At 40.0% G+C, this 16,193-nt stretch overlaps 1 protein-coding gene across 1 annotated transcript in view; it reads right to left on the minus strand.

Annotated features, from left to right (window-relative positions):
* The window catches only part of LOC309709140 (endonuclease V-like), a 73,261-nt gene that overhangs the window by 33,153 nt on the left and 23,915 nt on the right, over positions 1–16,193 (minus strand). Inside the window, exon 8 of the mRNA XM_082537614.1 lies at positions 2,550–2,619. Coding sequence (XP_082393740.1) covers positions 2,563–2,619 — 57 coding nt within the window. The 3' untranslated portion in view covers positions 2,550–2,562. The remainder of the gene's footprint in view (positions 1–2,549; positions 2,620–16,193) is intronic.

Genomic DNA, 16,193 nt, shown 5'->3' on the forward strand with positions numbered 1-16,193 from the left:
TTTGTGCTGTGTTTAAATGCAGAACTCAGACGGCAAAACAGCAGAAAGACAAACTGAAGCCGAGGCAGAAGCAAACTGTCATGCAGAGTAAATCACAACAGGTAAGCACATCCAGCATATCTCGCTATCACTCACATTACTGATAAGCTTTTATCGTCTTGCCTTGACTCCTTTCCTTTTCTGTCTTACACAGCCATTGATTTGTTTTTCCACACTCTTGCTCTGTCTCTCTCCTTCTGCAGCTCCTGTTGTTTCCCTCCTTTATTGGATCTCCTCGTCTCCTCTCCTGCTGCTCCATCTTTCATGTGTCTCTCCTCTTTCCGACAGACACAGAGACTATTTCTCTTCCTCTGCCACCCAGGGACAGAGTCTTCACAAGGTTAGATATTTTAAATCAGATAGACTAGCACTGCCGGAGTAGTAAGTGTCCAAAACGGGTCAAAATTAGAGAGCTCCTTTAAATGATATTGAACAGAAATACCTCACAAGTCTAAAGCTTCAAACACACTTGGAAAAGAGCTCATAAATCATTGGAGTCACGCAAAAATAAAAAATGATAACGATAAAAAACAAAATTGGATGATGAAATATTTTAGGCTTATGTTTTGATCACATTACGTCTGATCCACCACAAACGGAAAGAGAAGAGAAACAAAACAAAAACAAAACAGAAGAAAATGAATGGATGGATGAACAAACAGTACAAATTATTTAGTTAATTAAAAACTGGCATCAAAAAGAACCTATTATGCTCTTGAAAAATGTGTATTTTTAGCTTTAAACCTTAAACGAGCACTCTTTCAATTGGCTGCCCCTAAAAAAACAAAAGCGATGGAAACCTGCAGATCCTGGAGTAAAAAAGTTTTCAGAAATCGAGCACTGAAATCAGTCTGATGCTCAGACAGACAATAAGGAAAGCATAGTGGATCCACTTAAGTGTTGTGGTAGTGGGGTGTGGTTTGTGGCTCATCTGTGGGAGGACAGAGGGGGCGGGTGGTTCAGGGTGCACTGCTAGGGGATGCTGCGTGGAACACCTGTTACATAACGTCCAATCAGCCTCCTCTATTCATGCAGTAGCACGTTGGGACCAGGTGGAGGAGCTACAGTGAGGAGGAGAGTTGACGGCAGCTGAAAATTCAGTATCGAGGCACAACGCCCAATCCGAGCACTGTGCAACAAATAAAGAGCACAGCAACTATTGTGTCTGTGTGTGGTGTTAGGAAGGTGGTTCTCACCTGCTCCTATGCAACATCCCTTTTTTCTGATAGAAAAACATTTCAAAGTAGCAATTTCCTACAAAATGTTCAGCATGCATACAAATCATAGTCTTGCTATTCTTTAAATGAAGCATTTACCTGCCTAAAGTGTGTACTTCAGCTCAAACCACTAAGGTACAGTGCATCTGATCAAATGTGCCTGCAGTGAGTGAGAGAGTGAGAGGGTAAAGCTGGGTTAAGGCCTGGAGGAACCCGCTGTAGCCCTGCCTGCTCAGCACAAAGCCTCTCTCGCTGTCTCAGTCTCTTTGTAGAGAGGGTGATCAAAGTGTGGAGCGCGCTCAGAGGATTCACAAAGTCAGGAAGCTTCTGAGCGGATGAACACGGACATCCCATTATGTTTCCAAGTAGGGTATCAAGGGACGTGAAGGTGCACACATCCTCAAGCACGTGAGTGTGAGCTCGCTCGAGCATCTGCACTCCAGACCTAAAGGTTTGATTCTGTGCACGATTAAAAATACTCGGGAAAATGAAAGATGATTGCGTTTTCGAAGCATCTGAGTGTGCTAACTGTCTGCAGCTTTGATCCGTAATGAGGAAGGTAGGGTAAGATTCGGCAGCGCTGCCTGTTATTTCAGATGAGAATCAGAGGATCAAAGGCTTTTTCTCTCCTCATCCTTGCCTCTCTCTGACTGCCTGTGTGTCTCTGCTTCACCTGAAGTGTCCTTGGTTCACCTCTGGCCTGTCCACACCCCCCTGAAAATGCAGAGAACCCGTCAAAGGCTCTTCAACATAAACTTGTCCACTCTTCTGTGGCAGGATGGAGTTATTTCCTGTCACAGAAGACAAGCTGTAGGACTGCTGCTTCACAAATACTGTAGATGACCTCTGACCTCCCTGAGGATGAAGGATAAAGCTCAAATATTTTCTTACAGACATCGGCATTTGTGCCGTGCAGTCCATAAATGTTTGGAACAGTTTTACGGGTTCTTTCCTGCCGCTCTCCCTTCAATGCTTGAACTAATAAGCAGTAAGAAAACTGACTCTGAGACAATTTCAGTTTTCTGAAGACAACTCTATCTTCTGTTTATTCATCTACATAATAGATTTGCTTAATTCCGGCAGCAAATTAGATGAGAATGATGAGGCTTTGTACCAACAATCTGGGCTTTACTTTTGGATTTGGGGAATTTCCTTTGAGTCACTGGCTTTAAAGCTTTTTTTAAGACTGTAAATTACTTTAGCGATGAAGTCACTACACATACTTTGGAGTGTGTATGTGTGAGCGTGTACAACAAAGTGTGAGACCCACACGTGTAAGATTTTTACGCTTACCTCATTCTCTGAATCACGTATCTGCAGATGGGAAGTGTATGCGAAGGTATTCTCTGGAGCGACAGTCGGCCTGCGGAGGAGGAGGGGGAAGATGAGGATGAAGTGAGAAAAAATGAGATTCCACATTTAACACAATGTCCCAAACTGTGTTCAGCAGCGGAGCTGCGATCCGAGGTGAGCAGGAACGCCCTTACACCCCGAAGTCATTCCTCAGAAGTTTGAAGTTAAAATTAAGTGCCTTGATGCTGACTTTGTACAAATCTCTTCTGTTTGCTACCAAATCTGGCAAACAAGCTAAATGATACAGCAACTGTTTGCACATACGTTTCTGAGGCAGCATTCTCAAACATCATTAGATTTCAGAAATTTAGTTTTGGGTGAATTAAAATCTCCAATTCTTAAATAGCAGCTCTGACTAAACTAACAGAAGAGACAACACGTGCAATATGATCAAGGGGCCAAAAACTTCCCCAGTTTGTTACTTCGGGACAATCTGATATCTTATATTTAAATATGTAAATGAGACATGATCTATTATCTGACACCACAAAAGCTTTTCTTCATTGTCCTTCAAAGTGCAGGTTTGCCTATGCTTCCTTCCTTTCTTTCTTTTGGAATCAGCTCAGAGTTTGGGTTTAGGATACAAACACTCCCTACTTGGAAAACCAGGCTTGGTTAACGCTTCTATTTTCTGTCATTTACTTGTGTCTACTCTCCTGTACTTTCTGTTTTTTGTTCATGGCCTTTCTTTGCCCCTCTTTTCTGTCTTCTCTTTCCTCTCCCTGCGCCTGGTTCTGCCAGAGGTCTCTTCCTTTTAAACGGGGGTTCTTCCTCGCTTTCATGAACAAGTGCTTGCTCAGATGGGATCAGGAGATCATTGGGGTTTTCTCTTTAATAGAGTCTTTGCTGCTGACATTATAGAATACCTTGAGATGACTGCTAAGGGGAACTGGTGCTACAGAAAGAAAATTGATTTGACCTTGCTGTGGGTCGGGGGGTTGGGGGTGGGGGGGTTCAGTCACTGTTAGTTTAATGTTTTTATAACACTTAAATGTACACACACATGTCCTTGACACATTTTTCTCTAATACTCTGCAGGAAAACATGTTATTTCAGAACAGCCACAGTCTCAATGTGAGACGATACCAAAACAAAATAGGTGAAAATTAGTTTATGAGGTAAGGTTTAACATTCACGTTTTTTCAAGCATCTTGGTATATTCATCAGATTATTGGTTTATTTGTTTTGCACTTGCATAAATTTCTGTCTAAAAAGTGACTTGAACATACCTTTTTTAAATTTGTGTGTTTTGTGGATATACAAATAAATCAATCCCACACTGGACGAATAGCAGTGTTACCTGACATAACAGCAAAAAGTATAAAAAATAAATAAAGAAAGAAAAGATAAAAAAACAAAACAAAAACCTCAGTTTGACAGTTTTGGTTAATTTGTGACTTCTTTCCAACACATCAAACAGAAGTTACACTCACCAGCGTTTGATCAACGCTTTGATTCAGTGAGGCTGTTTCAGTTCATTACGCCACACTGATGTGAAATACTTGCGGGAAAGCGGTGGAGTGTGGGTGTGTTGAGGGAGACGAGCACTTTTAAATCAAAAGTGAAGCTGCAGTGTGAGACAAACGAAATAAAAAATAAAATAAATACACTTGACAAAATGTAAATCATTATGTTTCTCCCAGTGCAACATGCTTACCGTAAAGCTGGGATTTTCTTAAGACTGGAAAACTAATAACTGAATCACCTCTATCACTCTGCTGAATACTTCTCATGCTGCCTAAGGCTACACTTAAAGGCATTTTAGCCATCGGCACGCTCATCTAATCTGAATGTGGTGACGTCACTTTTCCAAACTGAACTGTGGATCTGTTGCCCTTTTATGGTGCTCGTTGAAAGACGATCGTTGAAAGTTCTCACAAAGTCGTCCAGCCACTCTGACGGAGCTGTGTGTTTTATACGATGTATAAGTTACAATAAAAAAGTATAAGTTACCAAAGAAAAATGGGATTATTGCACATTTGCCAAGATATTGCACAGAATAACTGTATGGGGGTCTGCTCACGCGTACACACCCACATCCACCCACGCTGACATACACACACTCAGGTTACCATAAGTTCAAAGGGGAAGGCCGCAGGTTTGTCAGTGTTCTGGTGCACTGAGAGTTCTGACAGCCCAAAGGTAGAAGCTGTTTTTAGTCTGTTGGTTGGATCTGAACCTTTTTCCAGAGGGCAGGATGTTGAATAGGTGGAGGTTAGGATGGAGGTGGTCTTTTAAAATCGCCCTGGATTTGGAGAGACATCTATAACTGTCAATGGAGTCCAGGGAGGGGAGTGGACGGCCGATCACCTTCTTTGCAGTTCTTATGAACTGCCACACATATACTACGCTGAAGAATGGGTAACACCCTGATGGCATTACTTGAGAAAAGTAATTAAATTTACTTCGGAAAGTTTTCTCACAGTCTTCTTACTTTTACAGCATTGAGCCCTCTGATTTTTTCTCTCTCATGCAATCAGCAAGCAAATGAGTTTCAAGGAGCATCCCTAACTTTTATAAACCAAGCATTTCCTGCTCTACGTATGATTATCACACTGCACCTGTTTGATCAACAGAAAACGGCAGTAAAAATGCAGAGAAGAATCAGTTTAAAACTGGTTCGCTCTGGCCACAGCTCTGCCAAGGTGGGAGCTCAAGAGGTGAACAGATGTGCACCGTTGGCTCTCTACAGGGGCTTTCGATACATTCAGGCCACACATATACAAACACTCACACAAGAAGAGCAAAGGCTCTGGTCCAGTGGCCCACGGCAGGTCTTTATCCTCCAACTGCCCCAAAGGCCCTTAAGCCCTGCAGCTATGCCTGCATGCTCTGCTCTGTCTTCCCTTGAAATCCATCCTTCCTTTACCAATTCATCCTCCCTCTACCTGGAATTCACCTCTCATCACTCTACTCAAACTTTTTCCTCCAAACCTCAACCTTTCTCCCCCACGCCTCTCTCATGTCCACCCCAGGGCTTCCTCTTATGCTTCTTTCCAACTCTCCTCCAGTTTCTGTCTATGAAGGTCCACAGTCCAGTGACTGCAGCACCAGAATGTCAGACAGCCATATATTAACATTTAGACAGCCTTAGGGCCCGAAGGGGAGCTCCAATTTTAAACAGTCACATCCTCTCAGCACATTCAGAAAAGTTGCACAGTCCGACTGCTACAGCTGGCACCGGTGGAGCTCTGCTGTCAATCTTCACCCATGTTTTATCTGGTCAGCTGTTCGACGTGACTGTTTTACGGCTGTGTAGCCTTCTCGTTCTCTGAGTTTCTCCTCACAGGCATGTCTCTTTTCTCTTCAAATTCCACTAAAGACATCGTGCTGTGATGCTATCATTATCAAGTCAATGAGATGCTGCTCCACAGAGAATCTGGTTTTTAAAGCAGAACAAATGAGGAGATTCATGCTTGGACTATGAAGTTATTTACTTCGATTAATCTGTCAGGTTGTGTTATTTTTTTTTAATTGAGCCATAAAATGTCTAAACAAAAAATACACAACCCATTTAACCCATTTGGCAAAGCAAACTGAAATATGTTCAATTTTCAAAGAAAGAAAGATTAATCATTTGAGTCTCTGTCAGACTGCCAAACAGCTGGTTTACCATCTTAGTCCAAAATAAACTATTGTGAATTGTATGCTTGAAAAACTGTGTTGATCCCCTAATTGAGCTAAATGGAGATAATGAACGGAGGAACTAAAAAAGTATTATATCTGCTATCTACCAGAAACCCTGCATGAGAATAGTTTAATGTTTGCACATAAATTAAGCTTTACCGTGCACGACAGCCCTACAGATGATCGTGCAGAGACACGCTGTGTCGTAGAAAACATACTTTCTAACCAGGAGCGTGGGTTTCACGTTGAATCGCATTTGTCTGCATTTTTGTTAAACATTTGCAACTTCTAGAATCATTCGATCACATACATTTAAAGCACCTAAACACTAAACAATACCACAACATGTGTAAAGGTAAAGCAGCGGTCATAGTGTGTGTCATGTCAATTACAGACTGTATGTAAAAGATGGGCTTAGCTATCGCTGGACCACAGCGCCACCCACTGCCTTCTGGATTCTGCATTTTGACGACTTGTCCTTATCATTTTTGTACTGGTTAACACATTTGCCTCATATGCGTAAGATCAAAACCAGGAAGAGACAGAAACCCAGTTGCAGGATAAATGGGAGGTTGTGTCAGGAAGGGCATCCCCAAAATCTGTGCCAAATTAAGCATGTGGATCAATCTGTTGTGGGGAAAGTATCTTTTTATCATTGTTGGTCACTGTCGTGTTTTCGTTTGTTTGTCTGTTTTTTTGGGTGGTGTTTAGAGCCAAAAGTGCCCATATTTAATGTGCAGTGAAAAAGCATCATTACTTGCATAAATACACTTTGTAAGTGAAATGCAGAGGCGTGTATCTGCTAATTAGTCTGTGAAGGTTCTCAGTCATCCAGGTCATCGTAGTCAAAGGAGCTTGCAAAGAAAAGCGAGAAGCTTCTTCTCGGATGAGAGGTGAAACGTCTTCAAGTAACTTAAAGAAGTCCAGACGCTTTTCTTTGCAAGCTCCTTTGACTATCTGCTAATTAGTTGTAAGTAACAAACTAATAAAATACTAGAATTTCATTTACTAAACTGGAGCACCACCAAACGCCAAACAAGCAGTTTTGTTTGTTAGATAATTCGATATAAAATGTTCCAAAAGGTCAAGTTTAGTGATGTGATTTAGGGAAGGTGAGGCATCGCAAACAGCGATCGGCTGAGGTAGCCTGTGCAGCACACCTGTCAATCAAAGCAGCCACGCCCCTAACAACAAGACCTAGCAGCATCCAAAGAGATTGGTTTTGTACCCCCCCCCCCGGACACGTTTTTCTGTGTATTTTTCCATGAAGTTCTTGGAAAACATTTTGGATACTGGACTCCATGAATACTTTCACTATTACAGCATTATCATGTGAGGTCTATGCTGCCCCTTCAGGATGTGCCAAAAAGTCCCTCGATGATTCCTGACATCCACAGGATGCAGTGAAGCCTCGAGCATTTTATGTACTCAAATATTTTAGTGTTGCCTACAAATTCAAAACTGGCCTTTAAATAATATGTAAATGTGTTGCTTTATTCAGCAGATTTTACACTTAGCTTAATGATAGATTCTTGATCTCAATGGAACTAATGAAGACAAATAATGATTACATTTATAAAACCAAAGCCTGGCTTGTAATGACTTCTAAATTTATTCCAGAAACTGCCTAAAACCCAAAAGTCAGCACATGCACGAAAACAAGTAGAAGTAAAGGGAAATCCATGTGAGCAAAAGCAGGCACTGAAAGTTTCAGAGTTTTTCCTTTCCCCACAAATTACTCAACACTCCAACTTTGTGTAACTTTCGAAGACAGAGAAAAGTGAGACATATTATTATTCAGCGCTGGGACAGCAGGGCACAGACAGGGTGGAGCACGGTGATGATGTGAAGTCCCTGTAAGTACGACTCTTCTTAGTTAGCGAGTCTCAGCGGTCTCACAGAGTCTGGTTCTTTTCTGTCTGCATCGTTTGTGAGGACCGACATGCACGGGTGTGCTGGCATAGTCATGTGTGTACGTGCATGCACGCGTATGGGTGTATTTGTGTTACTGTTGAGGTGACAACAACCAAAAACACACTAGCTCTGCAGGCCTGAATTATTCAGAGAGTGGAGACAGAGCTGCGGGTGGCGGGGGGTGGAGGTAGATGGATGGATGAGAGGTGGTGGCGGGAGAAGAAAAAAAACAAGTACAGCAAAGACGAACAAAGTCAAGAAGAGCAAGAAGCGAGAAAGCTGAGAAAGTGGGCACTCGTCAAAAGCACAAAATACACATGCCATAAACATATTTTGTTGCAGTCGGCAGAGGGTCTAGAATAAATTCATGCATCTGTAGACTGAAGGTCTTAAAAAACAAAATATAAAGCTATATCTCTGTACTTCTTACACAAAATCTTTCTGGGTTTCAATAACTGCACACAAACCATGCATCAGCAATATCTCTCAAACACATGCATACCTCCTCCTTCTCTTCCTCCATCTCTTTTATTCTATGCATGCAGGCTCCCCATTGCCAATCACTCACATTGAAATTCCATCTGTTTTTGCAATCTGGGAGCACAGCTGTCAAACGTTTCTGTCTCCCTGGCCGACGCGGGGGGATATATCAGAACCCAAAAGGGAAACTGGAGCGTGGAGTCACATATAGCGCCTCTTAGCATGGGAAATGCGTGCATCTTACATCCAAAGAGGAGTATAGGACTGCCAGGGAAGATGTTATTAGCATTGCTGACTCTGCAGGAAGGCTGTTCAGATGTAGTGTAAATAAAATTATATTGTATGAGAAAAAGAAAAAGAAATAATACAAACTTTATGATGCCTTTTAAGAATGTTATTTGTGTTAACTAAGTTTTACAGAAGCACACAGCAAGTCAGATGTAACATCTGTAGGAGGAGCAGGAACATAATTAGCTACGTGTGTTTTGTAAAGCATCCTGGAAAGGAGAGGTCTGGAAACTCGCTGTTACTGTACATCTCAGCCAAATCCACAGAATCCTGTTACCAGTGGATGTCTTCCCATTAGTGTGTGGAGGAGGAAAGTCTGCATAATAATGGATTTCAATCCCTCAAGTAGGCTTTGTTTTCCTTTTTTTCAAAATTTCTGCCTAAAAATCATCCTCCGAATCTGTCAGTTATGGCTACACAACCATACGGCCAAAATGAAAGATACGGGGCTGGATAACCTTGGATAATGTTGGAAGTCTCGCCACAGTGGGATTTGAAGTAGTCCAACAATCACTTTTTCAAGAAAACAACATATACCATTGCTTCAGTGATGTGTTTGAAAAATTCAATGCAGCTCCACCAAATTAGATGCAATAGAGGCAAAGCACCACCATCACCACCAGCTGAAGTGATGACAGCTTGATATCTTACAGTACTTGATCTATTCTCTCAGTGAATACTTGAACACGTGATAAGATTAAGATTTCAAACATCACAATGTTCATTTACAATTTCAGAATAAGGCAAAGTTTGCTCATTGGCTAACAGCTTGTGATTAACACATTTTATAGTTGTAATACCACTAGTCTGTATTACTAATAGTAGTACAAAAAGTAGTAATAGTTGTACCAAATTAAGAAGGAAGCATCAGAGAGGCCAGTTACATCCGAGTGAAGCCGTCTGACAGGATATAAATATGTTTGTCATGGAGCATTAGCAGCATTAGGTTTCACTGTTGTCCATTAGCGCTTTTAACTGACTGCTGATGAAAAGGGTGGAAGGAGGAGGAGATCGACTTGTTGTGCGTATGTGCAAGGGATGTGTGTGTGCATGTATGTTTAGTGTCTGCATACAGCACGTCTGAGCGAAGACATCAGCAGTGTGAGCACAGATGCATTAAGAAAAAGCTGCTCCTGTGGTTGTATTTTTTATTAATGGATTTCCTAATAGATTTTTATATGATTTTTCAGTTTGCTTTTAACTGGAACATACTTAGTGAAGCTAAATACTAAAGCTACTTATATTATTTTGGATGCAAACACAATTGCTGGTTCACAGAGAAATGTCCTTACAGTTATATTCTCTCTGGGTAGCATGACGTGAATACAAGTCAAAAGAAAATATTAGAAGTGGTAATTATTTATCAAGCTCAACTGGAGAATGAAGCATCATAAAAGATGAAAGATAAAAGAGCCTGAAAAGGTATGTTTTCTTAAAACATAATATATGACACTAAAAAGAGTGAAAAAGCACAAAAGATCACCTTAGACAAGAATATTCATGAAATGGAGTCTGCCAAAACTCACAGTTTCAGAAATCATTAGGTCGGTGGTAATTAATGTTTCTCATTCATCATTTAATAAATGCAATCCATTATTGCACCTCCCAGTTATTGTCTCCATTCATCATTTCATCCATAACATGTCAAAAAATAAGAAAAAAGCTCCACTATAGCACCCGAGCTCTACATTATGGTATTTTTGGTCTAGCTTTCTTAAAACAGCAGTCCAAAACTGAAACATATTCAGCTTTAATTATATAAAAGAAGCAAACAAACCTGCAACTAATTAGAGAAACAGGAACTAAATCACTTGGTGGGTAGAGGTGGCTGTGGCTCAGGGGTAGAGCAGGTCATCTACTAATCGGAAGGTTGGTGGTATCATCCGTGCTCCGGTCTGCATACCAAAGTATCCTTGGGCGAGATACTGAACCCAGAGTTGCTCCCGGTGTGTTCACTGGAGTGTGAATACGTGTAAATAGAAAAACACTTTGATATGTTTGGAAAGTGCACAAAGTTACCATTGAGATTGTTTTGGTTGGTAAAAAAATATTGTTTTGTGCCCTCATTGTGTTACAGTAAAACTCGGCCTGTCTTGTCTGGCAGCTTTTGCAATCAGAATTCGGATCTTAGACCGATGTTGTGCCACACACGTGCTGTAAGGTCTTGCCCGAACACAAAGAAGTACATGGAGTGGCTTAGCCAGTCTCCAGACCTCAATCCTACAGAAAACATGTGAAGGAAGCTGAAGCTTCGAGTTGCCAAGCATCAGCCAAGAAACCTAAGACCAAAACCCTCCTTAGATGCGTGAAAACCTGGTGACCAACTACAAGAAACGTCTTACCCCTGTGCTTGCTGAGGGTTTCTCCACCAAGTACTAGGTCATGTTTTGCTTCACGATCAAATACTTACTTCACTGTCATGCAAGTTAATTGATGACTTTTACGTACTGGATTTTTCCTGGATTTTTGGTATTTCGGATATGATAGATGATATATGATTTTTGATATTCTGTCTCTTGACTAAAATGAAACTACCATAAAAATTAGAGACTGTTCATGTCTTTGTAAGTGAGCAGAAATCAAATTGAGCCGGAGATAAAATAATTATTTCCCCCGCTCTATATGAAGCTATACATCTTAACACTGCAATCTCTGCGAATTAGAGTGAGCTGCATCTTTCTAGAGATCCACGAGCTACAGTGAAGTTCTCTACGAGACAATGAACGAAACCCAGAAAAGCTTTTACATTAGATTAGATTTGTGGTTTTTGATCTGCAACATCCCTCTGATGTGTTAGCCTCCTTTATCTGCCCTCTGCTTGCTCTGCTCTTGATGTCATGGTGACCGCAGGGGATAAGCTGAGGCAGGTGTCTGCTGGTCTTTTACCTCCATCACATGTTGAAGCGTGGGATACCAAAGGAGTGTGAGAATTTAATGGAGTGAGGGAGCACAACTGAGCTGAGGCGTGAATTAGCTCTGTGTGTGTGTTTAAGTCTTTCCACGCTAACATTCTGCTGCAGTGCATTCACACATGAGCCTTCACTGCAGAATCCAACCATGATGTCATCTTTCCCTTTCAACTTTTTTCTTTGTGAATCTCTAAAGCTGCTGAAGGCGGGGTTTATTTCAGTCGTGATGCAAGGTGAGAGGATTTTATCAGGCGCGGGAGAGAAGAACAGAGAAGAACACAAGAATTATAGAACACAGGATTCAGATGCGCTTGTGTTTAGTTTGAAGACATAAAAAAATCCAAGGTCATTTTACAGACTTATAACTGGAATAACCAACGAAATGGGAAAAAGCCCCACAGATATTAAAATCGGCTTTCCTTTAGTTTCATAAATAAGAACATTTGCTGCCTCTTTCCATCATTGTATGCTAAAAAGAACAGTTCAGTTTAACGTTTTTAAAAATAAAAGGACCATTTTTGTCATGATGGAGTTTATCAGTCTTTCAGTTTGATATTACTCATGTTAACGTTTGGTTCTTCTTTCCTTTTATTTATAAGCCTTCCTGTGTGTCCTCTGTATATCTTACTCTATCACCTGAATTTTTATTTTACAATATGTTTATGTTTAGTTCTCTCTGTTTTCCTGGTATTAGTTTAGTATTTCAGTTGTCGGTATTCTCCCTCTGTTAAGTTCTCATTTCTGTGTTGATATTGAACACTTCCTGTTTTATATTAATAATGAGTTTCTTCTGTTTAACTCTGTTTAATTTGACTTTCTCCTGTCTCAGTGTTTTGTTTGTCATCACATGTTTCTTGCTCCCCAGCTGTATCCATTTTCCTTGTCAGCCCTCAGTAGTTCTCGCATAAGTAGCCTTATCTTTCATTTGCTCGTTGTGCAGTCGTACCGTTCCCCCAGGTGCTCGTTTCCCTGTTTCCCTTATTAAAGGCTTTGGATTCTAATCAGCCAAAATAAATGGTTTGTTCTTCAAAATTCTACCTCAACTCTTGCATTCAGGTCCTAAACCTCCACACTGCATGACTTCATATTCAGAAGTGCAAAACTTTTTTATTTTGGGGAGGTGGACATAACTTGAGTTCTGAATTAAATGATTCAATGCGAAAATAAAAATCAGTTGATCGTCTAACTCAGAGAAAACAGAAAAAAACAGACTGAATCACATTATTTCAAACTGGAATAATAGTAATAGAGTTGTTTTTAGAAGGTACACATGCAACAAAATTTCGATGTTCGTAGGCACAATTTCAGCTAAGACATGATTATGAAAAATACAATTCAAATGAGAGGAGCATGGATGAATTACATTTTTAATGGGAGCATGATAAATTATATCAACATCTATGGATCATTAATGATTAAACAGCACAAAATCTGCAATATTTATAATATTGAATAGCACAAAATAATATATCAGTGATTAAACAAAATATGCAGAGCAACTATTCAAACCATTAATTGCCAGACATGCCAGCAAGAATTTAATTAAAGTAAAGAAACTAGTTAGATTCAGGTTAACAATATTAGAAAAAACTGTTGCTATGTGGTGACAATCTTAATAATGGCTTTTTTCTGCAACATGTTCGTGGATAGTCTGATCAGCGCCTGTATGTGGCTTTATGAATTACAAATACACAACAGTGCCTTAACAGATTTACACTTTTATTACGTTCACAGGGTTGGTGGGCCTCTGCAAATGGAAATCGGAAATCCCAGTTGAGGGTTACGTTCCACATGTAACTATAGATGTGTTTTTTTAATATATGTTTTTTTTACACATATATGCACTGATGAGCACAACTTGCCATGTTGTTGTCAACAGGTTGTATTCTGATATTTTTAAAAAAAAGTTAATTAAATAAGATGATTCATTAAATAAGACATTTTTTGCAGATAAATCACCATTGTGCAGCAACTATATCACTATTTGTGAACGTATTTCTAAATTTTTGCTTCAAGTTAATGAAGCTGTAACTAGAGTCTGAATTTAAGTGGCTAATATGAATTTCTGTGCACGTAGACAGCAACTGATTTGTAACAGACAAGAAGTTTGCACTTTATTACTGTTTGTCACAAACAAATTTGATGTAACTGCTAACTTGTCCCTATTTAATTGAAAACTGATAGCAGACTGACATCTAATTGCTGTTTTTCCTAGCATGACTTTAACATAAAGGCTGTGCTCTCTGATTACTAATTTGTAAGCAATTAAATAACTGGTTATTTGTATAGAACAATCAACACATTACTTTTTCCATTGCAACAAAAAAACAATTTGAATACTCTAATGTGGTTCTTTGTAATCACTGGAGGGAAAAAACTGTGAGGTCTAAAAGTGAAGATAGAGTTGCTAAACTGGGGACACAAAATAAAAGAAATATGTAGGACCAGCCCTTTGTCCTGAAGCCAAGAAGCACATCCTCTTATCCTCTGAAATCATGAATTATCTCACATTTGTAGTTTTCATGGATCAGACTGAAATCAGTAATTAGGTTTCTCATTTCTCTCTCCATGCCTCTGTGGCACTGTACAACAGCATCTATTCTTCACCCGTTCTCTTCATCTAATTATTCATATTCCTGCCCTGTGCTTAATTTGTAAATCAGCTGCCAGAACAAAAGACAGGGAGATACACAGAAAAAATGTCACAGAGCCCATCAAACAAATTCACAGAGCTTGGAGCACATCAGAGCTAGTCAGCTCTAACACTGCCTGATATATGTGATTCATGTAACCAATGGCACAATCTACACAGCTTTAACAAAGCTCACACCAAATAAAAGGAAGCCTGAATGCAAATCTTTATATATATAAAAAGCATTTAGATGCTAAACTGACTTTGTGTGCACAGAAAACTATGAACATCAAGGGTTTGTGTTTGTTTTTTTTTACATTTTATTTATTAAAAATCCCCAAAACATCACAATGACCTCAAAAGAGAAAGTTCAAGCACTTCAACTGAACGAGGTGCACACTCCTTTAAGAATCAATTACAGGAACATAATACCATAAATAAAGTTAGTTTTAATGTTTCTGTACATCCCAGCTTAAAAATAGAGATCTGAGTTTGTCTGTTTTTGCACCATCAGCCGCTCAAGGTGACCTTCAGTACATTATGCTCATTTCCAGCTTCATTTTTTTTTATCGCTGAACTCTCATAGAGCAACTTTGAATGACTAACAGTTTAAAATCATCCATATTTATCTCATGCTGGTCCAGTTTGCTCCTCTCCTTTCACTCTAAGACGCTTTTCCTCTGATTAAACGCTCACAAGCAGAACATTTGAACAGATCCGACCATATCAGAGCTCTCACTGACAAGCAAAGGACTCACAGTATTTGCACATGCATTGACCTCATTACTTGGGTCCTTTGCCATGTTTAATATGATCACTCACCATTTTAACATGTTTGATTACAAATAAAGAAAAGCACAACTGGTCCCCCTTAAAAACCCTGTCAAAATGAAACCAGTGAAGGATGTTTTTCATCAAATCCTCCTTAGGAATTTAATTCTTACTTATTGCAAACACTTGTAATGGAGGTCGTGTTATAAATATATAATCTCAAGGCCCAGTCAGTAATAAAATTGTAAGTGCAGCATCAAGGACAAACTAAGGAAGGAATCTCTTAATATTAAACATGTTCCGTCTGGTTCAGCTCAAGTTCAAGTTCAAGTTCAACTTTATTGTCACTTCAACCATATACAGTTTAAAAATACACAGTGAGGCGAAACAACGTTCCTCCAGGAACCAAGGTGCTACAAGACAAGTTAGTGCAAAAAAAAAAAAAATAATAATATATAATATATCTAGTAATAATATTGTGCAAAAGAGCATTTACAGGTTGGTGTGTGCGATGGTTTGGTGGTGTAGGTCAGTGTGTTTGCGCTTGTGTTGGTTAGTCAGTCCAGTCTCAATGTTTTGAGGTATTTGAGTTAAGCTGAGTGATAATGTTAGTGTATATGTGTGTGCGTGTGTTTATCAGTCAGTCCCTTTTTGCTGAGGAGACGGATGGCTTGTGGAAAAAAGCTGTTGCACAGTCTGGATGTGTGTGCCCGAATGCTTCAGTACCTTTTTCCAGATGGCAGGAGTGTAAAGAGTGTGTGAGAGGGGTGTGTCCGATCAGCCACAATGCTGGTGGCTTTGCGAATGCAGCGTGTGGTGTAGATGTCCTCAATAGAGGGTAGAGAGACCCCGATGATCTTCTCTGCTGTTCCCACTATCCGCTGTAGGGTCTTGCGGTCTGATATGGCACAGCTCCCAAACCAGACAGTGATGCAGCCGCTCAGGATGCTCTCAATAGTTCCT

Source organism: Aulonocara stuartgranti, assembly GCF_965226115.1.
Source record: "Aulonocara stuartgranti genome assembly, chromosome: 6".
In the NCBI taxonomy this organism is placed as follows: Eukaryota; Metazoa; Chordata; class Actinopteri; order Cichliformes; family Cichlidae; genus Aulonocara; species Aulonocara stuartgranti.